Source organism: Cnephaeus nilssonii (assembly GCF_951640355.1).
Source record: "Cnephaeus nilssonii genome assembly, chromosome: 6".
Taxonomy (NCBI): Eukaryota; Metazoa; Chordata; class Mammalia; order Chiroptera; family Vespertilionidae; genus Cnephaeus; species Cnephaeus nilssonii.
The window spans coordinates 54,125,493-54,147,532 of NC_137077.1; the positions used below are offsets into that span (position 1 = coordinate 54,125,493).

A 22,040-nucleotide genomic window follows, 5' to 3' on the forward strand; every position below is an offset into this window, starting at 1 on the left:
TGTGGCTCAGTTGGTTGGAGCAACATCCACAACACCAAAAGGTGGCCTGTTCGATTCCTGCTCAGCACACATACCTAGGTTGTGGGTTTGATCGCAGGTCAGGCATGTTTGGGAGGCAACCGATTGATGTTTCTCTCTCTCTCTCCCTCCCTTCCTGTCTCGAAAATCAATTTTAAAAAGGAAGAGAAAACTGCAAAATTAAAAATATCCCTTTCCACAGAAATGGTTGGTGGTGATGTGACAATAATGTGACTGCGCCCAGCTAGCGTGGCACAGTGGTTGAGAGTTGACCTATGAACCAGGAGGTCACAGTTGGATTCCTGGTCAGGGCACATGCCTGGGTTTCGAGCTCAATCCCCAGTGTGGGGCATGCAGGAGGCAGTCGATCAATGATTCTCTCTCAATCATTGATGTTTCTATCTCTCTCTCCCTCTTCCTTTCTCTTAAATCAATACAGATAATTTTTTAAAAAGTGAATGTAATTAATACTACTGAACTACATACTTAAAATAGTTAAAATGGCAAATCTGTTGTCATCTATCTATATAAAAGGCTAATATGCTGTGTCCATCCGGGTAATGACATCATGTAGCAATGCCCGGCTTCCTCTCCCTAGCAACTAGCCTCCTTGCAGTTTCTTCCACCCAAGAATACATTTGCTTTAAAGCCAGGTGGAAACATTTACACTTTAACCAAATGTCTGTGAAGTGTTTTCCCATACCTCATCTCATTTGATCCTCACAGAAGTCCTGGAGTAAGTAGATAGGAGACTCAGTGGAATCCTATTTTCTTTTCATTAGCTGGAAAACAGAGATTTGGAAAGCTTAGAAACTTTACCCCACTGAAAAGAAATAAGAAATGGTGGACCTTGAAAATGACTTCAGGTTTTCTCACTGTGCAGAATATAGTCAAACACTGCTACAATTAAATATTTTACTCTTTGTTCCCCGTGTGATCTACAATAATAATCTGCTTTGTGTTGATATTACTGCTGTGTTGCTGACAATTACCTGAAAGACAAGTTGGGGTGCTTCACTGGGCTGAAAAAAGTTTAGCTAAATTAGATCGAAGGTCTAATAGCAAGTTTATCCTATCTAATAAAATAGTAATATGCAAATTGACCATCATTCCAACACACAAGATGGCTGCCCCCATGTGTACATAAGATGGCCACCACAAGATGGCCAGCAGAGGAGGGCAGTTGGGAGCAATCAGGCCAGCAGGGGAGGGCAGTTGGGAGGGACCAGGCCTGCAAGGGAGGGCAGTTGGGGGCGATCAAACCTGCAGGGGAGGGCAGTTAGGGGTGACCAGGCCAGCAGAGAAGGGAAGTTGGGGGCAACTGGGCCTGCAGGGAAGGGCAGTTGGGGGGGGACCAGACCTGAAGGGGAGGGCAGTTAGGGGTGACCAGGCCTGCAGGGGAGGGCAGTTAGGAGCAATCAGGCTGGCAGGGGAGCAGTTAGGCATCAATCAGGCTGGCAGGGGAGTGGTTAGGGGGTTATCAGGCTGGCAGGCAGAAGCGGTTAGGGGCAATCAGGAAGGCAGGCAGGCAAACAGTTGGGAGCCAGCAGTCCTAGATTGTGAGAGGGATGTCTGAGGCCCGATCCAACTGGGATAAGGCCTAAACAGGCAGTCGGACATCCCTTGAGGGGTCCCAGATTGGAGAGGGTGCAGGCTGAGCTGAGGGACACACACACCCCGTGCACAAATTTCGTGCACCGGGCCTCTAGTATATATATATATATATATATATATATATATATATATATATATATATATATATATATATAAAGCTCTCGCTGGTGCCAATCATACACATGTGTTTCGATCTGTCATTGTCGATCGTGAATTTGGTTACACTTCTATTATAGAGAAAGGACAAATAGTGATATTAAAATATTTCTTCCAATTAATTTCCTTTCAATGTGCATGAATTTGTGCACCAGGCCACTGGTGTTAAATAAAATTAATAAAAAATTAATTATCAAACTTCAAAAAAAAATCCCTTCCCTGAATGGATAAAGAATATGTATTATATTCATGCAATGGAATATTACTCACCCATAAAAAAGAATGAAGAACTGATACATGCTACAATGTGGAGAAACCTCAAAACCATTATGCTAAATGAAAAAACCAGACACAAAGTCACACATTGTATGATTCCATTTATATTGAATATCCATAGGCAAAATCCACAGAGGCAGAAAGCAAAATGCGGGCTGCCGGGAACTAGGCAAAGAGGGGAAAAGGGAATGTGCGCTAAATGGGTATGGGGTTTCTTTTGGGGTGATGAAATGTTTTGGGACTAGATAGAGGTGGTGGTTGCACAACAAAATGAGTGTACTACGTGCCACCGATTGTACACTCTAAAATGGTTGATATTGTTATGGGAATTTCACCTCGATTAAATATATATCTAATCCCCTCCAGCCAACACACCCTTACTCTACATCCTACGAAACAAAGCCCAGCCCCAGGTGGCTCTGCCATCCGCCAGTGTGGCTTATGTAAGACGGGCAACCTCTCTGGGCCTCACAGGGGATAAGGAAGCCCATCCTTCCTCCCCCAGGGGTACCTCCCCACAGGGATCAAATAATTAACTGAGGTGAAAGTGCGCTGAAAAGCAGGAAGCTCTGCGACACAAGATGTTCCAACAACACAATCCATGCTGCGAGCCTTACCCTATGGCTGGAAGGAGAGAGAAGCTCAGTGACTTTCAATCCCTCTCTCTCTCTCTCTCTCTCTCTCTCTCTCTCTCTCTCTCTCTCCTCTTTCATACACATACTTCATGAGAAATATGGAGCCGTGGAGAAAAGAAGCTGTTCTCCTCCTCTCCATCCAGGACTCTCCCTGAAGCTCAATGCTGTCCCTCCCCACCCCAGATCCAGTCTTTCCTCTCTTTCCAGATTCTCAACTCAAATCTCCAAAGGAAGGCTGGGGAGAATGGCAAGGGGGGAGGGGGAGTCAATGGAGGAAGGACCAGAGCGATTAAGAGTTTGACTGATTTTCACATTTTTTTAGCCCTCCCACCCTGTCCAGTTCTGCTTCAGTAGGAATGAAGACAGACGTGGGAGAGAGGAATTCCAAGCTGATTTAGAGTGGAAAACACATGCATATGTAAAGCATTAAACACAGACCCAGCCCTGCGCTAAGCACTTCGCCTCGGTGGCTCATTTATTCTCACACACATACTCTTGCCCGTTTGGCTCAGTGGATAGAGTGTCAACCTGTGGCCTGAAGGGTCATGGGTTCAATTCCCATCAAGGGCTCGCACTTCAGTTGCAAGTTTGAGCCCCAGCCCTGGTTGGGTAAGTGCAGGAGGCAACTAATCAATGTGTCTCTATCAGCTCTCTCCCCCTCCCTTCCACTATCTCTAAAAATAAATGGAAAAATATCCTTAGGTGAGGATTTACAAAACTAACTAAATAAATAAATAAAGGAATTTTTTTTTTTTCTGAAAGAGGTAAATTCCCACCATTAGTGAGTGAGGAGTCTGGATTTTAATGCTGCAGCCTGACTCCTCCCCACCACTGGCCCACTGGGTCTTTTGCTGTGACTTCCCCTCTAACTGGATTGGGGGAAGGCAGGAAAAATCCCGGTCCTTTCCCACAGAGCCTCCGCCAGTGATCCTGCTTCCCGGATGAGAAGGGCAGCCCTGAAGCCGAAGCAAAGGCAGCCGCAAGGCCACCGCCCCTCCAGCCTCCTGGCAGCTCCCCACTAGTCCAGACCCTCTGCCTCCAGGACCGGAGGTGCCCCTAAGGAAACTCAGGTGAGTGCTGCCCTCTCTCAGGGGAGAAGGGAATGGGGCTTGGAGATAACTGCCTTTCCTGCATGATCCACAGATGAGAGAGAGAGAGAGAGAGAGAGAGAGAGAGAGAGAGAGAGAGAGAGAGGGCTGCATCCGAAGCCCACATGACAAGACAGGCAAGAGCCTCCTGAGGAGCGGTGTGAGTGGAGGTCGGAGCCAGCCAGCCCACCTGAGGCTGGAGAAGGGTGGGCCTGGCAGGCTGGGCAGAGATCTGGTCTGTCCCACCACTGAGGCCTCTTAGCAAAGTATCTCTGCTCTTGGGTCAAAGCTGAGAAGTAAGCTGTGCGCTATTTACTCACAGTCTGAATGTTCACCTTCCCTTTCTTGCCTCTTCAGACCCAGGGTCTCTCCCCAAAGCCTCCTGGTCCCGGGGCCCGGCGACCTGGGGGACACAAGGCTGTTTTCCAAGTCTCCTTCCTCCTCCAACAACTCTCTTCTCCCCTCTAGGCATTTGCTGGTCCTGATGTCAGTCACGGCCAGCATGGAGTCCGGGCCCTCCATCGGGGTCACTGCAGGGCCTGCCAGTGACCTTGGCGAGATCCACAACTGGACTGACCTGCTCTACTTCTTCAACCACACTCTGCCCGAGTGCCACGTGGAGCTCAGCGAGAGCACCAAGCGAGTGGCCCTCTTTGTCCTCTACCTGGCCATCTTCGTGGTCGGGCTGGTGGAGAACCTCCTGGTGATCTGTGTCAACTGGCGCTGCTCGGGCCGGGCGGGGCTGCTGAGCCTCTACGTCCTCAACATGGCCATAGCGGACCTGGGCATCGTCCTGACTCTGCCCGTGTGGATGCTGGAGGTCACGCTGGACTACACCTGGCTCTGGGGCAGCTTCTCCTGCCGCTTCACCCACTACTTCTACTTTGCCAACATGTACAGCAGCATCTTCTTCCTGGTGTGCCTCAGCATCGACCGCTACGTCACCCTCACCGGCGCCTCTCCCGCCTGGCAGCGCCACCAGCACCGAGTGCGCCGGGCGGTGTGCGCGGGCGTCTGGGTGCTCTCGGCCATCATTCCGCTGCCCGAGGTGGTCCACATGGAGCTGGTGGAGAGCTCCGAGCCCATGTGCGTCTTCATGGCACCTTTTGAAAACTACAGCACCTGGGCCCTGGTGGTGACCCTGTCCACCACCGTCCTGGGCTTCCTGCTGCCCTTCCCTCTCATCACAGTCTTCAATGTGCTGACGGCCTGGCGGCTTAAGCGGGCAGGACGGCCTGAGAGCCGGCGCCACTGCCTGCTGGTGTGCGCCTACATAGCCGTCTTTGCTGTCTGCTGGCTGCCCTACCATGTGAGCCTGCTGCTGCTCTCACTGCACGGGGTCGACATCTACCTCCACTGCTACCTGGCCCACCTGCTCTTCTTCTTCTATGACGTCATCGACTGCTTCTCCATGCTCCACTGCGTCGTCAACCCCATCCTTTATAACTTCCTCAGCCCCGGCTTCCGGGGCCGGCTGCTGAGTGCTGTGGTCCATTACCTTCCCAAGGCCCAGCCCCGGGCGGGCAGACGCGCCTCGTCTTCCTCCTCCTCCACGCAGCATTCCATCATCATCACCATGGAGGGCACCGAGCCCACTGCAGCGGGCCCCCACCACCCCGGCCTGCACTTCCAGGCACCAGATACCTCACCCATCTCCGCTCCTCAGTCTCTTACAGCCCGCTGAGGTGGGTCTCACGCTCCTCCCTCGTGAAGTAGAAAGCGGGAGGTGTAGGTGAGAGGCTTGCGGGGGGAGCAGGGAAAAGGGTCAAAGCACTCATGGTCGACTTGGAGTCTATCTTATACCTTGAGGTGGGGAGAGGGGGAAGGGGCAGAGAGGGATCAAGAATGGGTCCTTGGTGTTGTCCTATTGGTCTCAGTCCTTGTGTCTAAGGCAGACGCACAGGAAAAAGGGTGAAATAAATAATAGACCCAGCCATGACTCTGGATGTCTAAAAGGCTGCACTTGCAGCTGTGAGCGGGGAAGGAGCTAAGGCTAAACAGATGCTCGGCAGAAAGTACACGCATTGCAGAAATCACCCTGGCCGGAAGAGTGAGCTCTGCAGGAACCTCTCAAAACTTTCCTTTGCATGTGTGTGCTTGCCGATCTCCCAGCGCACCACGCTCCACGCAGGCTGTGGGGACAAGAGGCCAGAGGCCAAGGAACCAGAAGGTCTCAGCAGGACGTTTCTGGGCAGCGCGTCCTCAGTGCTGTGATAGTGGAGGGAGTGGGGAAGAGGGCGGGGTGAAGCCGAGGTCTGCACGGGCACCCCGCAGCTGGGCTGGCAGGATGGTCCTCCACCCCCTTCCACCATCCAGGAAGTTCTCCATTTCCTTGCTGACACTCTCCCCTCGCTTGTCCATCCTGCGCCCCTCCCCCGCAGAGCAAAGGTGCTGCCCCAGGGTAATTGCTCCTCACAGCCAGCCCATCTCCTCCCAGCTTTGGATCTAGGACATTTGGGATCTAAACTAGATGCTATCAGAAATCCACCCCTGTCCTCCCTTTCTCCCCAGACCGTAGAAAAATAACAAGAGACATCCATTCTGGGAGCAGGCCCTGGGACAGCCAGCTGCAAGCACTGACAGATGCTCTGTCCCTCAGCCTCGGGCCCCTGCACAGGACAGGAAGCAGAAATTTCCCAATTCTGTCCCAGGGCAGGGTTCTGGTATTCTTCTGTCAGTTCCCATCCTTGTACTTCTTTCTCCCGTGTCTAGTCTTTTCACGATTTATCTGTCCAGCAACTTACTTCTAGTAACACTTGTCTACAGATAGGACGAGGAGTCCTCTTGGTCAGCAGTCGCCAACCTTCCGGACCTCACAGACCACCAGTTGGCGACCGCTGCTCTTGGTAACAAGCAGGTCTTCTGGAAAGGCTGTCAGTTTGGGAAACTAGGACCATGTCCACGAACTCTGACGGAAGCAAAGCCTAAGAGCAGGTTCAAGTCCACTGGTTCCAGGTCCTTGGTCTCTCGGTCCTGCCGGTGGAGACTGGAGGGCCCAGGGACACAATCGCTGAGACCTCCGTCCTGCCCAGTGCTGTGTGTCTGGAATGTTTAACTTGGAATAAGTCATTGACCCGGTGCGCTGTCTCCTCTGCTTTCAGAAATCTGAACCTGCATTCAGCAGATGCATAAACATGTGCTCCAATGGTGTGTGCCCGTGGGTCAGAAGCAGGGGGGGAATCGGTATCTATAATCCCCCTGCTCACTGGGCCCAACCTTAAAGGTTCTTAAGCTACAAACAGCTGCTCAGTGGCACAGAGCTGAAGGCTTTCCACCCAGGGGAGTCCAGGGTGTAGCCTGGGGTTACAGTAAGGGCTTCCCCCAACAGTGCAGAAAACACAGTAAAAAGACTTTCTTCCCTTATGCCCCCGTAAAAACCAAGCCAGCATCTGATGCCCATATCACTGCCTCCCCTGACTCGGGCTCCAGAAGTTTCCTAAAGAAAACCCAACTTTATATCTGTCACATCCCAGGTTACCTGAGTCCACTTCCCCAAGGTTGTGGTCTTCTCACGGGTTTCACTCCGGCAACCAGTTATCTCCCTGGCAGCATATTTCCTTAGGGCCTTGGGAGGAGAGGGAACAGGCTGTGCTGACTGCAGCAAGGCTGGCTGCTCTGCTCAGCTCAGCATTTACTGAGCAGTGCCGGGGGCCAGGGCCAGGCTGTGTGCCGAGACCAAATGGACCACATCACACCCTTCCCTGTCGGGGTGCATTTGTTACCAACCTCAGGAAATTATGCCAAACCTCTGCCTCCTGTTTGACCCGCCTCTCCCCACTCCAACACACCCTGTCACCATGAATTAGATGGCACTGGCAAGACAACTTATTGCCAATTTTCAAGTCCAACTAGGCATTGGCTGAGTTCCACTTCATTCTCCTGGCCAACAGAAGATCCCCTCAGGGATGGTCCCCCTGAAAAAGTTGGGTCATTGACTTAATTTCCCACTAAAAACCGGTCAATCCCTAGCCAGTTTGGCTAAGTGGATAGAGCATCGGCCTGTGGACTGAAGGATCCCGGGTTCGATTCCGGTCAAGGGCATATGTCTGGGTGTGTGGGCTCAGTCCCTGGTAGGGGGTGTGTAGGAGGCAGCCAATCTGTGATTCTCTCTCATCACTGATGTTTCTCTCCCTCTCTCCCTCTCTCCCTCTCCCTTCCTCTCTGAAATCAATAAAAACTGATTTGAAAAACAAACAAACAAAAAACCGGTCAGCGAGTTAACCCTGGGGAATTCCAGCTGCAGGGAAGGAAAAGGTCTGGGAGGGATCGCTCAGGCTTGAAAAAGCCTAAATCTGCTGAGCAGATTACTGATACTCAACGGGTGACTGTCCAGATCTTCCCAACCAGGGGATGAGCACGATCACAGTAAACAGGAAAAGAACTCCCATGTCCAATTTCCTTTTTTTATTCTAAATAAAAACCACACTTTGTGCCGAACAATGGAATATAAAAGAATCAGATGTACAACGATTTTAGACATCTACTATTTGGGGGAAAAAGTTTACAAAATATACAAAACTTTACAGCAATAGATAGTAAACACTTAAATATTAGGAGGTCAGTACTTATTAATTTAATGGAAGGAGTTACACATCAACAACTGTTCTCCATTTCGTAAGAGACTTTAGCTAGTAGAAGTGGGAGGGGAGGGTGGACAGGACAAAGGAAGGGTGTTAAAGAAATATTGAAATCCAAACAATTCCATTTTCATCCTGATGTCAACTTTACGGTGATAACCACATTGAAATGAATGCTGTGTACCCTCCTTCCTGACTCATTCAGTGCAGGGTTAGGAAAAAGGAGGTGTAGCGACTCCCGTATGGGCACAGACTTCTCCACATAGCCTACTCCCATGGCAATAAACTCAGTGTCCCTCCAGAGAGGGATTTAAATGCATTTCCACAGCAGAGTCGTCTGGGAAAACAAGGGCACAGCAGGAGGCCAGAAGAGGGAGAAAAATCATCAGTAGCAAAACCTCACTGGGAGAAGGTATTTAAGCCCAAAGACTTGTCCTGGAGACAAAGGGTGCTGACAGGTCAGAAGAGAAGTCAGAAAGAACTTTTACCCATTTTCTGGTTCTTAGGGGTCACCTGGGCCAGAGCCCCACCCCCACCTCCTTTCTTCCCAATTAGCCGAGAACTAGACACTCCATGGAGTCTTAAAATTTAGGACCCAATATGAGGGTCCAGCAGAGCCTCCCAGTGGGGCAGCGGGTCACAGAAGAGCCGGGATGATGATTCCCCTCCTCTGGCCACAAGCAGCCTCTGCTCTTTAACCCAGGGTGCCATCCAAGTAGTCCCCTCTCCCCCTAGGAAGCAGGCTGAGAACAGCCTCACGCTTGGTTTAATGCTCTACAATTGCCATCTTGAAATTCTTAAACATAATTTTTAAGTAAAGGGCTTTGCCAATTATGTAGCCAGTCTGGAGTACAGAACAAGAAAAAGGAGGAAAAGGGAGAAGACATTCAAGGGTCAAACAGAACCTCAGAAGGATACAGCAGGAGACAGTGCTAAACTGAGTTCCAGGGCAGAGGGCGTGACAAAATCAAAGGTTGAAAAAATAAAAAGCTCAAAATAAAATGAGTATCTTCCACTAGGTATCCTAGAGTGCCCTTTGCCACACGCTAGTGTTTCAAGTAAAACAGTTCAGAAAAGGGGGAGCTGGAGGCAGGGGCAGCAAACGTGACTGAACAGAGGGAGGGGTTGGGTGTGAATCCAGGGGACATGTGGAGAAACAGGGTTTGGTCATTGAGCCTCATGAGCTACTGACCCTGCTACATGTCTGACTGAAACCACCTGGGCCGCCCTGATCAACCACTCGGCCTCAGGAGGATCAGGGAGTGCAGTGTTTTGTTTAGTGTTTCAGGGGCAAAGTTTCAAGGATTTGCTTTTTGGTTTACTGGCAAAAAGGGAATACTTCACAGTTTCAGGTTAAGTATACAGACTACCCAGCATCCATGACGCCCTCTGTTAAGGAAAAGGGTTTGTCCAGCATACTCGCTGGGTTCCAGTACCAGCTCCCTCAAATCTGGCCATTCAGAAACCAGTCCTCACCAACAGTCTGGGAGGGATCGCTCAGGCTTGAGAAGCTTAGCGAACACTTGACGGTAGTCTTTTACACATATTCTTTCTTAAATTTCTAAAGGTCAGTGTGGGAAAAGAGACGCTAGTCAGAGATGAATAGTCTCAGCACTGCTTTCCTGACAAGAATGTCCCCAGGGAAGATTCCTAAGTTGGGTTTAGATGGTGAAAGGTGGCCATGTGTACAAGTCCCTTCATGTAGTGGTCACCCCAGCAGAGAGCCATGCACTCCAAGTCAGAGGCTGGGAACGTTTAGGGCTGGGGCGAGAGGCAGCAGGTGCACCAAAGATGAAGCTTTGGTTTGCCTGTATCTCTTAATACAGTTTTCCAAGTTTAGGAGGGATGAGAAAATGTGCAAAAAGGTCCTTCATGTGACTTGGTCCCCTCAGACCGGTCCCCAATCTACTCCATCACAGGATGGGAGGAGGAGAAAAGGCCTAGGAATTTAACAAGCCCCAACTTTCTAGTACTTCCATCAACTGCCTAAAGGGTTCCCTGGGTATATCCTGTAAGAGCCTATCTGGGGAGAACAAAAAGAATTTGCCCTGTTTAAAGGCTTGAAATGTTCTCTCCCAGTTCTAGCCTATTTCCCAAATTTCTGGCCAGGATTCTCCCGTGGATATGGCTCCTTGCTGGGGAGAAACTCATTTTCCTCAAGTCTCTTATCCAAGAGATGCTGGGTAATATGCACACAAAAATAAAAATAAATAAATATTAATGTCCAAAAAGGCTTTGTGAGTTCATTGAAACCACTTGCTTGTGAAACAGCCCGGGTCGCTGCTGAGTCCCACCAGGAGCAGTGTCAGGGCCTCGCTCAGGGACTCCCAGCGCTGGCCTGAGCAGGTGAGGTAGTGTGTACTGAGGTGAGCCAATGAGTATGTGAGATCAAGGGCCCCCTCAAAAGCCAACTAACAACAAAGCCCCCAGGGCTGGGCTGAAATGTTTCCCAGCTACCAGGGGAGGGCCTGAACTAGCTGTCAGCCAATAGCGCCCACTGGCGGCAACACAAAGACAGATCAGGATAAATTCCAGCAGGTCAAAAGTCAACTGCCAAAGCTCCTGCCCAGGTGCACAAAACAGGTCACCCAACTGGGACAGAGAGGCATCCCGCTACACACCACCAGTTACTCGGTCCCTTTAATCCTGAAGGGCTTCCGGTCCATCACTCCACCTCATGGGTCTTCTCATCTACACTACAGGTCAAACACACTTCTAGGCGAGAGACAGGATATAAATTAAGGCAAGGCTGCTGCTGTCAGAGACATCCCCACTTCTCCAACAGAAAATTCACGGTTGATGGAGGCGGCCAGATGACATAGGACCGACTGTTTCAAATGGCTCCCTGTCCTCTTTGCCCCACAGGGAAGGCCTGACGTCCTGGGCCATCACTCCATGAAATCATGTTTCTTTGGAATTGAGGAGAAAAGAGAAACCTCCCGTCCTGTCCATCCAGGCTGCCACTTCTGGTGGCCTTGGCCAGGATTCATCCCAAAGCTTTCTGATCTAAATAGAAAGCTCGGTCCCCAGTTTGGATCTAGCTTCCAAAAGATCTGACTGTCCAGTCAGCAGATTAGAGGCGTGGAACAGGCACCTCTCTCCCTGTTGCCTTTTCCCTGCTGAGGGCCGGGAATGGGACCCGAGGCGAGCTGCCCCGCTGACTGGTCTTTTCTAAACGACCACACTGCCAAACGCTCACAGCTGGTTGTCCCAGATGGAGGTCTGGCAGTTACACCCACAGTGAAAACTCTCTCCACCTCCTCTATTCAGTGAGGCTGTTGGTTGGGTTCTTAGCAGCATAAAACTCGAGAGGCTGGGGAAGGGGATCTAGCTGACACCAACTTGCCTGACGAGATCCCAAGACCAGCCTCAAAAGAATAAAAAACACAGCCCTTCATGGGCACGAACAGGTAAGGAGGTAAACATGATAGGGCCGCTGCTTCTCTGAAACAGTAACAGCTCATGTGCTATTTCTTCTTTTTTCTTCTTTAAACGCAAGACAGAACAGAATTCCTAGCAAGGCAAAACTGTAACTTCAGCTAGGGTGGGATGAACAGCCACTAGAAAACCAATGTCCTGGCTGCCACCTGGGAGCTCCCCTTGGCTCCGGTGGGACCCAGTCAGCTGTCCGGGCTCTTTTCCGCCTCTTTGGAATGGATAATGTACATGAAGGTCTGCTCAATGGTGAAGTCGGGCGGGAGGCTGCCTTTGTGCACACCCACGTGCTTGCTCATGAGGTTCAGGGTGGAGCTGTAGTGGCCACAGACTGTGCAGCGGTACATGAGGGCCCCTGAGTGCGTCTTCAGGTGGCACTTGATGGTTGAGCGGCCTCGGAAGAACTTGTGGCATACCTTACACTGGTACGGCTTCTCGCCCGTGTGGATCCGCCGGTGGTAGTTGAACTCACTTGTGTGGGCAAATCTTTTGCCACAGACCTTGCAGCTATACTTGCTGTTCCCAGGCTGGCCCTGTAAAGCCAGCTCCTCGCTCAGGAACTCCTCTGCCGGCAGCTTCCGCTTCGGGAGAACTGGGTGCTGCGGCCCAAAGCCAGGCCGGGGGTCAAGGCCACTGCTGCATTTGTGCTGGCTGACGTGGTAGCGATAGGCAGCCTCTGACTTGAAGCTCTGGCTACACAAGTGGCAGCGGAACAGGGTGTCTTCCAGGCTTTGGTGCACAGCCATGTGCTTCTCTAGGAGATGCCAGTCCACAAAGCTGTTCGCACAGACAGAGCAGGAGAAGACCGAAATGCCGAGGTGGGAGAGCATGTGCCACATGAGGCTGCAGAGGTTGAGGTGGCGCTGGTCACAGACACTGCAGGCCTGGCCCTTCAAGGTGAGGTGGTCTAGGATGTGGCCCCGGACCACGTGGAAATCTTTGGCCAATGCCTTCCCGCAGGCAGCACATTTCAATTCTGCGGAGGCTGCCCCTGAAAACAAACCCAGCTTCCCAGGCAGGGGATCGTTGGGGTGGACAATGATGTTGTTCTCAAATATTCCATCCCGTCGGTGGAGCGTCAGCTGCCACTGGGTAAAGAATTTAGTTTCACACATGTCGCAGGAGAAGAGGAAGATACCAATGTGAGACAGAACATGGGTCACCCGGGAGTTTCGGTCCTGGAAGTGGGTCTCACATACCTTGCAGTTGCCTGTCAGCAGGTCCACGTGGTCCCGAGCATGCTGTCGGATCAGCTGAATGTTGGGCTCTAGAACTTTCTTGCATACCTGGCAGGGCATGGCCTTATTCTCTCGGCTGTCATTGTCTCCAAAAGTCAGCTCATCCTCACTGTCGTCACTCAACTCAATCACCTCCTCAGCTGTGCCTATCTCCTCTGTGGGGTCTTCAAACTGCAAGTCGTCATCCCCCAGGTCCTCCAGCTGGAGGTCATCCATCTGCTCAAAGCCGGGGTCTTTGGAGTGGTCGCTGTTGCTCAGACAGGAGTTGGTCCCAGTGGTGATGTCTATCGCACTGTCGGGGGGGAAGAAGCTGTTTTTACTGAAGTCTCCATTGCTCTGAAGTTTGTATGGCTGGCAGGAGCTTGTGCCGGTTTGGATGGCCATGCTGACCGTGCCCAGGGCTGGCTGGGTCACCACATTAGGGACAGACGTGAAAGGAGCAGGATGATCGTGGTCTTCTGTCTTTGGCGGCAGTGGTTGCTGTGGCAGAGGCAGGCTATGGTTAGAGTCGCTGGTAGTAACATTTCTCTCTTCATCTTTATAGCTTCCTCCAGCATCACCAGGTAAAACATAGTTTCTCTCAGGACCAAAGTGCTCCCCGCCACCCCGGAGTTCTCCAAGGGGATGGGCGGGTTCTGCTGAGCTACAACTCAGGGTGCCCGAGTGGCTCTCACTGGTGCTGGTCAGGGACTTGGCCACGGCAGTGCTCTCCAGGTCAGGAAAGGTGGAGTGACAGGCCCGGAGGAGGTCCTCCATGCCCAGACGCTCAGCTACCTCGTAGATGACCCCAACATTGATCAGGTCCGTGAAGAGCTCAGACGTGTAGACGAAGCTCAGAATCTTCTCGAAGTTGGCGGGGGTGATAAAGTCCACCACATAGGTCCTGGCGGCATCGAGCCCAGTGTTCAGGAAGAGGTTCTGGAAGTAGCCAGCTGCGCAGGCCAGCACAGCTTTGTGGGCCGGGAAGGAGCGGCTCCCCACCACGATGGTGACATCGCACATGGTCTCCGAGAGCCGGCACTTGTTGAGTTCCTTCAGCAGGTTGTTGGGGTGGTTGGTGCTTTGTAGTTTGATCCTCATGCCCATCTTAGCAGCTCCTGTGACGTTGCCTCCTTATCAGCACGGTTAATCTGTGGGCAGCAAAGAGAGAAGATGGATGGCCAAGCGCATCCCTGCAGGCGGGGTGCTCTGCAGGAGAAACCACGACCGGTCTGGGTGTCCCTACAGCTCAGGTGGGGAGCCGAGTGAACACACACGGAGAGCTGCTCCATTCTGCTGAGAGCAAGGACAGCAAACAGGACAGAACGATCACCCCTCTCCCTGCACAGACCCAAATCCAGAGCTGTCACACCAAAAGCCAAAACCACTGAGACAAACCCGATAGCTTGGTCTTTAAGAGAGTCAGGAAGAGAGGTTGTAGGCCTTAGAGCCAAGCTAGAGGTACCCTCTCAGACACAATCTTATGCTTCATGACCAGAGCAACTGGCTCAAATGAGTTTCCTCCTAAATACAAGCTGTCCTATCTCATTAACTATGTCATACACACATTTGAACAGTTAGCAAAGCTCCTTCCGCTGCTGAGGAAAAGGTAAGGATGCTCCCTCCACCTTTTCGTTTTCTAACGTTGCTTGTCCTTTCAGTCCCTAAGTAAACCTCCTGCTCATTCTTGAGTTCCCGTCTCTCCCTGCCTGCACTACCTGCACTACCTGCCTACTCTCTCCTCTCCATAACCCAGAGCCATTCAGATACTGATCTCCCACATTCTTTGTAAGCTATGAAGTTAAAATACTTTAGAACTCAAAGGAGTAAAGCAAAGTAGAACCTAACTGTGGTATTTAATATTTCTTAAATATGCTTGATCTCCTCCCACCACCCTTTCCAGGTTTGATACTTATGTTGACACGAACTAAGAGATCTACTTGTTGCCACGAGAAACCATCTAATTGTACAGGTAGAAGGCTGGCTCGATGGCCCTTTCCCCTTGGGAGCCGGCACCCTAAGGGAGGGGGGGTGCGGCACGGGTCTGCCTCGCCTCGGTCCCGCCAACAGTCCCTTCCACCTCGCACGCTCCACTAGCTCCCAACTTTCGCGGGGGCCCAGGACGCCGCTGGGCATTGTCGGGGTGCCAGCCAAGCACCTCCCAGGCCCTGGGGGCCACACTCAGCCGTCGGCAGGTCGGGGCGCTGGGCAGCCTGAGTGGGGGTCGGAGGGGGCGGGTTCAGAACTTGCGAGGAGGCACCTCCACAATCCCGGGGCGCCGGTCTTCCCTCCGGAGGCCGAATCCGGGAGAAAGGGCATTGGATCGGGCCGGGGCACTCCGTTTGGGGGACACCGAGCACCTCGGCCCCTTCCTCCCCCAGGAGCCGCGAGTTCCCCCCCGGCGACTCCGGAGGGGCGGGGGCGCGCGGGGCGCGGGGCGGCCGGAGGCCGGGGACGGGCGGCGGGGTGGCGGGGCAGGCGCGCGCCGGGGAGGGTGGGTCCGGCGAGGGGAGCGGGCAGGAGGGCGCCCGCCGAGAGCGAGGAAGGCCGGGGCGGGGGTCGGGCCCCGGCGAGGGCACCCCTCGGCCCGGCCGCGCTTACCCGGCTCCGCGGGGCCCCAGCACCATCGCCGCCGCCGCCTCACACAAAGGCCCCGGCCCGCCGTGCCCGGCCCGACGAGGAGGCGGCGCCGCCGGCCGCGGCCAGAGTCTCCATCCGCCGCGCCGCTCGCCGCGCCGGCCCGGGCCGCCCCCGCCGCCCGGCCCGCAGCGCCCCCCGCCGTCCCGGAGGAGGCAGCGCCCCCCGTCGCTCGGTCGCAGCGCCCCGCCCCGGCGGGACCCGGAGCGCGGTGTGCGGGGCTCCGAGCCGCCGAGCCCGGAGGGGGCCCCCGCGCGGCCCAGGACCCCCGCTCCGAGCGCCTTCACTCTCCCGCGGCGCTGGGACGGCCGGCCGGCCCCCGCGAGCAGCCGCGGGGCGTCTCCAACCACCCCACCTCAGTTTCGGCTTTTCTGAAGCGCCGATGCCCCAGGTGGAGGACCGCTGCCTCCTCCCGCGGCCGCCGGAGAAGCCGAAAACCCCGACCCCAACTCCCAGCTCCTATCCAAGCCCCGGCCGCCTCCCCGGTTCTCTGCTCTCCCTCCCCGGGACGTGGGAGCTCCCCCGGCTCCAGGCCCTTCTGTTCCGGCCTCTCTCCTATCTCCCTGGGGTGACAGGAGGCAGCTGGGCACAAACCCCCACGCAGGCACATGGGAGGGCTCGGTGATTCCTGGATGGATGATGGATGGATGGATGGATGGATGGATGGATGGATGGATGATGGATTGCAAGAGGAACACACAGGATGATGCCAACTGATCTGAGCCGGTTTGGCTGTTCAGCAATCATCAGTTAGTTTGTGTCCCCTTTTCCACAATCTTACTAACTGGTGGTAGGTTATAATGAAAGCAAACATTCTACTAAATGCTGCCAAACATGAACTATTTATTAGCAAGGGGATGCGAAAACCGCCCTACAACCTGTTCTTGTAGTTTGGGGGCAGGCAGTACCCAACAGTTCTGAGAGAGGCCCGGTTGGATACATAAAGCTACCACCAAGTGCCCTGAAGGGGAGCATCAGACAACCAACAGACTCTAAACCTTCAGCAGGACTCTGAGACACTGGGAGGCAAGGCTTGCAAGAGTCTTGGGCCTGTTTAGCCTTTCCAACCAACTACTTTAACAACCTGGAGAGAGAGAGAGAGAGAGAGAGAGAGAGAGAGAGAGAGAGAGAGAGAGAGAGAGAGAGAGAACTGGCCCCAAATGGAGTCCCTTGTGCTAAATGCACATTAACAAACCAATTGCAGTTTCAGCAATAACTAACCTAATTGCAGTTTCAGCCTCTCCCAGGAATGTAATCTTAACCAGTCAGTCTGGAATTTCCTGGTCAGCACTAGTGAGGTAATTTGCCTGATAGGCCAATGCCGGGCCCCCCAGAGGAAGGTGACCTTGCCTCAACCCACTCGCCCTCTCTGGGTGGCTCAGTGGTTGAGTATGAACCCATGAACCAGGAGGTCATGGTGCCATTTCCCATCAAGCATATACCTGGGTTTCGGGCTTGATCCCCAGTAGGGGGCATGCAGGAGGCAGCCAATCAAAGATTCTCTCTCATTATTGATGTTTCTCTCTCTCCCTCTCCCTTCCTCTCTCTGAAATAAATAAAAACAATCCACTCTTTGCTAAATCATTTCCTTGCCCCCTTTCTGCCTTTAAATCCTTTCCTTTTCTACAACTCTCCTGAGCTCCTTTCTATTTGCCAAATGGAATTGGCTGCCTAATTCATGAACTGTTGAATAAAGCCAATTTGATTGTTAAATTTACTTGGTTGAATTTTGATTTTTAATGGTGGCAACCTTGCATCAAGCAAATCTATCAGCACCATTTTCCCAACAGGCTCAGATGATGATTAGCATTTTTTGACAAAGTTTTTAAAAATATATTTTTATTGATTTCAGAGAGGAAGGGAGAGGGAGAGATAGAAACATCAATGATGAGAGAGAATCATTGATCAGCTGCCTCCTGCACGCCACCTACTGGGGATCGAGCCTGCAACCCAGGCATGTGCCCTTGACAGGAAGCTGATGCTCTATCTACCGAGCCAAACCAGACAGAGTGGCAATAAAGTATTTTTAAATTAAGGTTTGTACATTAGACATAATGCTATTGCACACTTAATAGACTACAGTATAGTGTAAACATAACTTTTATATGCACTGGAAAAACAAAAAAAAAAGTATTTAACTCACTTTATTGCAATAGTCTGAAACCAAACCTGCAGTATCTCCAAGGTAGGCCTGTATATATTTTGTTTTCATCACTAGTCCAGGCACAGTGTTCCTAAAAACCTTGAAATTTCTTAAGCTATTGGGAGCCATAAAGATGTCTTTTGTTATATTAACGAGGCTTTGGACTGAACTTCAGGATGGTGGCTGATTGCCAGGAGAGCCAATCTTAGGATTAGATGGTTGGAACTTTCAGTCCCCCCCCCACCAACCCCCAACCCAACCTCCAGGGAGGGGAGAGCAGGAACTGGAGACTGAATCAATCACCAATATTCAATGATCTAATCAATCATGCTGTCAAGTGACCTCAAAAAGAGTCTGAAGGCTTTGCCTAGAAATAAATGTTAAAGATTTATTCAAAGGTTGTAGGGTTTGCACACCAGAAACACAACTAGGCAATACTCAGAGTGTTCTGAAGAAGAAAGAAAAGCTACGAGTTCCTACAGTGAAAAGTACATTCTTGTCCTGGCTGGTTTGGTTCCATGGATAGAGCATCAGCCTGCGGACTGAAGGGTCCTGGGTTCGATTCCGGTCAAGGGCACATGCCCGGGTTGCAGGCTCGATGCCCAGTGGGGGGCATGCGGGAGGCAGCCAATCAATGATTCTCTCTCATAATTGATGTTTCTATCTCTCTCTAGCTCTCCTTCCTCTATGAAATCAATAAAAAAATATATATTTTTAAAAAATGTTCCAGTTTAAAAAAAAAAAAAAGAAGTACATTCTTGAGAAGAAGCAGTCTGATATTCTGAACCTCTGCATTGGTCCAAGATGGTAATCCTCGAGATGGCATAGTGGCCTGGATAATGGATGTCAGGTGGCGTTGATACAGGAATATTCTATCCTTAGTTTTTTCCGGGCAATCAGAGACTTATTTGGAGGTTTGGTGTATATCCAGGCATTGATGAAGGACTGGAATTTCAAAACTTGAAGTTCCCAGCCTAGTTAAGACAAGGATAGAATCATTTCCTCATGCTTCAACCTACTTGATTTTAGTAATTTAGCAGCTTAACTATATGACTTCGTTTTATTTCTTTTCTACTGGATTCCTCACTGATGAAAAGGGGTCGCATACTAAACCTGACAAGCTCAGGGGAGGCCTGCATGGTGGGCCTTACAAACTCAGAGACCACAGGAACCACATAGGCTGGTCTGGAATTAAAACTTGCTAGCGAGGGGACTCTTCCCCCTCCCCACGTGGGAGTCTGTACTTGTTCTTCAATAAATGTCCACCCTTGTTATAATAATAATAATAATAATAATAATAATAATAATTAATAAATAAATAAATAAATAAATAAATAAACAAACTTGCTAGCTAAACGTGACTCATGGAGGGTAGTCATGTCCTAGGCCAGTATCTTTCTTGACAAAGGTCAATCTTTGCCTTACCTGAACCTATGCCTTTTTTGCATCTATGATAACATACCTTTGGCATGTCAGACTAATCCCCTTTTCCAGACCCCTCAGGGTGAAATCTCCCACCAGAACACAGACCACAGAACCCCTCATTGTTACCTTGTTCTCCTCACACAATCTCTATGTGCTGTAAAAGTTACTTGTTAACTATCCTGTGCCCTCTAATGTAAAAGAAGTATTTGTCTCTTCATTTTGGTTTGTATCCAATGTCAGAGATTTTCCCCGCTTTGCTTTCTCTCGCCTCCCTAATCTATTATCAGCAAATGTCATATCACCCTCCTTATGCCTCCACCTTTGATTGTAATGTGTAAAATAAGGTGCAAAATTGTCATCCTCGGAGCATTTTCTCAACCATTGATATTTTGCTTCCCAGAAATTGTCAGTTTGGCTCAAATAAACTCATAAAAATTCTTATAGGTTTGGATGTTTCCTATGTTGAAACTATGTCATGAAGTCTCCATAAAAAAAACGACAGTTCAGAGAGCTCATGGGTTGGCGAACGCTTGGGGATTCAGGAGAGGAGAGTTCAGAGAGAGCAGAGAAGCTCTGTCCCCCTCTCCCCATGCCTTGCCCTATGCACCTCTTCCACTGGCTATTCCTGAGTTATTTCCTTTTATAATAAACTGGTCATCTAGTGAGCACATGGGTTTCCTGAGTTCTGTGAGCTGCTCTAGCAAATCAATTGAACCCAGGGCATAGGTCCTGGGAAACTCCAATCTGTAGCTGATCGGTCAGAAGCATAGGTGACAATCTGGGCCTGGATTGTCATCTGAAGTTGGGGGGACAGTCTTGTCAGAATAAGCCCTCAACTCGTGGAATCGGATATCATCCCTCTGTAGCTAGTGTCAGAGCATGGCTTGTTGGTGTGGGAAAACCTCCTACACACGGGCTGGAATTGGGTTCAGAACCTTTAGTCCTGAAGTCCTTTAAAAGTAAATCACCATGCCCTGACCGGTTTGGCTCAGTGGATAGAGCTTCAGCCTATGGACTGAAAGGTCCCAGGTTCGATTCTGGTCAAGGGCATGTATCTTGGTTGCGGGCACATCCCCAGTGGGGGTTGTGCAGGAGGCAGCTGATTGATGTTCCTCTCTCATTGATGTTTCTAACTCTCTATCCCTCTCTCTTCCTCTGTAAAAAATCAATTAAAAAAAAAAAAGTAAATCACCATGCAGTCACAACAACACACATGCACAAAGCTACACTACACCGAGAAGGGCTGAGAATTCCATCAAGGTCTTGTTGACCAGGTATTTTGGGGCATCAACCTCTTTACTACAGGAAAATGAGGGCCAGGATTACTTCACAAATTCTCCAAACATAAAACAGGAATCTGATTTAAAATGTGTCTCCAGCTCAGCCAGTCTGACTCAGTGATTTATGAACCAGAAAGTCATGGTTCGATTCCCAGTCAGGGCACATGCCTGGGTTGTGGGCTCAATCCCCAGTGTGGGTCGTGCAAGAGGTAGCTGATCAATGGTTCTCTGTCATCATTGATGTTCCTCTCTCTCTCTCTCTCTCCCTTCCTCTTTGAAATCAATAAAAATATTGTTTTAAAATGTTAATTAAATAAATAAAATGTGTCTGTTTTTCCTGGAATCCCCAGTACTGCCACCAGAGGGCAGCCTTTCTACATTTTTGCTCAGCACAGGGCACTCTTGAAGTGTGAGCAGAACCAACTCCTAAAGCTGTCATGACCCACATAAAGTCCCCAGACTGCACACAATTAAACCCTCTGGATAGATGATTCTGAAAAGCCAACAAGATGACTCACTGAAGAAAGGCTTGAGGATCTGGGGTGAGGACACTCTTTGACCTGTAGCAATAAACCTGACGCCAAACACACTGAGATGAGCTCCTCCTCCTGCCAGCCCTACAGTACAGCTATGGGTCCAAAGGTGCCCCGCCAGGCTCTGGAAGGGGAGAACTTTCACTGGGGAGAAGGGACCGCAGGGAGTGGCCTCTGGGTCCATGGCCCTCCCCCTGTGCTGCCTTGGGAGAGCTGAATGTGGACGTGTATCAGGGTAGTCCAGGGGCTTGGCCAAGGCCCCTGCCCCAGGCTAAACTAGGGAGCCTGGGGACTTCCCAGGCTGTTCCATTAGGGCACAGGAGCCCCTTGCGACCGTGGGCTGTGATAGCTAGAACAGCAGATTAATAAAAGACACCCACATACACCTCATTTAAATGCCTTACACATTGACTACTAAACTGGTTACAGGCTGGCAACCGTAGCATTATAGAGGAGTCTGAAATAAGTGTATTCCCTTTATAACAACTAAGGTGGCCAGTTAACACTGTGAACTCTGTGTCTGGGTCACACTCATCCCCACCGCCTATTGCAGAGCCCATGCTTGACATTTGGGGGCAGAACAATGACACAGTCCCAGATGCCTCCTCCTCGGTGGCTGGGTCTTTGCACGGCCTTGACCCCGCTCCCTCCTCTAAGTAGAGTCACATTCAGAGAACAATGTCTCCTGGGCCCATCCTAGAAATTCAGATGAAGCGCTTCAGAATATGTTTTTTTCTTTATCTGAAGCTAGTTTGTGAAATTCATTGAGTGCAAGAAACCATCTTCCAAATTCATTTATCTATGCTTTTAATCACTAAATAATCTTCTGATACTAATTGTATGAAACACTGAGTAAGGCACTGTTGGGAAAATTGCTGTGTACAAAATAAAGATAATTCTAGTTAGATATGATATATTTGTGTATGTGTGCATATCATATGTACATATATATGTATGTATGATGTGGTTGGAAGAGTTAAGGAAGAGAAAAAAAAAAACTCACCGA

The 22,040-nt window shown here is 50.8% G+C and overlaps 2 protein-coding genes across 3 annotated transcripts; one reads left to right on the forward strand and one right to left on the reverse strand.

Moving 5' to 3' along the window:
- Positions 1 to 4,271: 4,271 nt before the first annotated feature.
- On the forward strand, positions 4,272 to 5,523 carry ACKR5 (atypical chemokine receptor 5; the record flags this gene model as incomplete). Its single annotated transcript, XM_079773786.1, is given in 2 exon segments — positions 4,272 to 5,456; positions 5,458 to 5,523. Coding segments are annotated over 2 exon segments (1,251 nt in total).
- Positions 5,524 to 8,176: 2,653 nt separating this feature from the next.
- On the reverse strand, positions 8,177 to 15,718 carry ZBTB39 (zinc finger and BTB domain containing 39). 2 transcript variants are annotated; one of them, XM_079775160.1, is made up of 2 exons: positions 15,618 to 15,718; positions 8,177 to 14,167 (listed from the first exon to the last, which is right to left on the reverse strand). In XM_079775160.1, exon 2 carries the CDS (start codon positions 14,121 to 14,123, stop codon positions 11,985 to 11,987), a length of 2,139 nt encoding a protein of 712 aa, XP_079631286.1. In that variant the 5' UTR covers positions 14,124 to 14,167; positions 15,618 to 15,718; the 3' UTR covers positions 8,177 to 11,984. The 2 variants fall into 2 exon arrangements, with proteins under 2 accessions (XP_079631286.1, XP_079631287.1); XM_079775161.1 differs by having other exon boundaries at positions 15,277 to 15,680.
- Between the last annotated feature and the right edge of the window lie 6,322 nt (positions 15,719 to 22,040).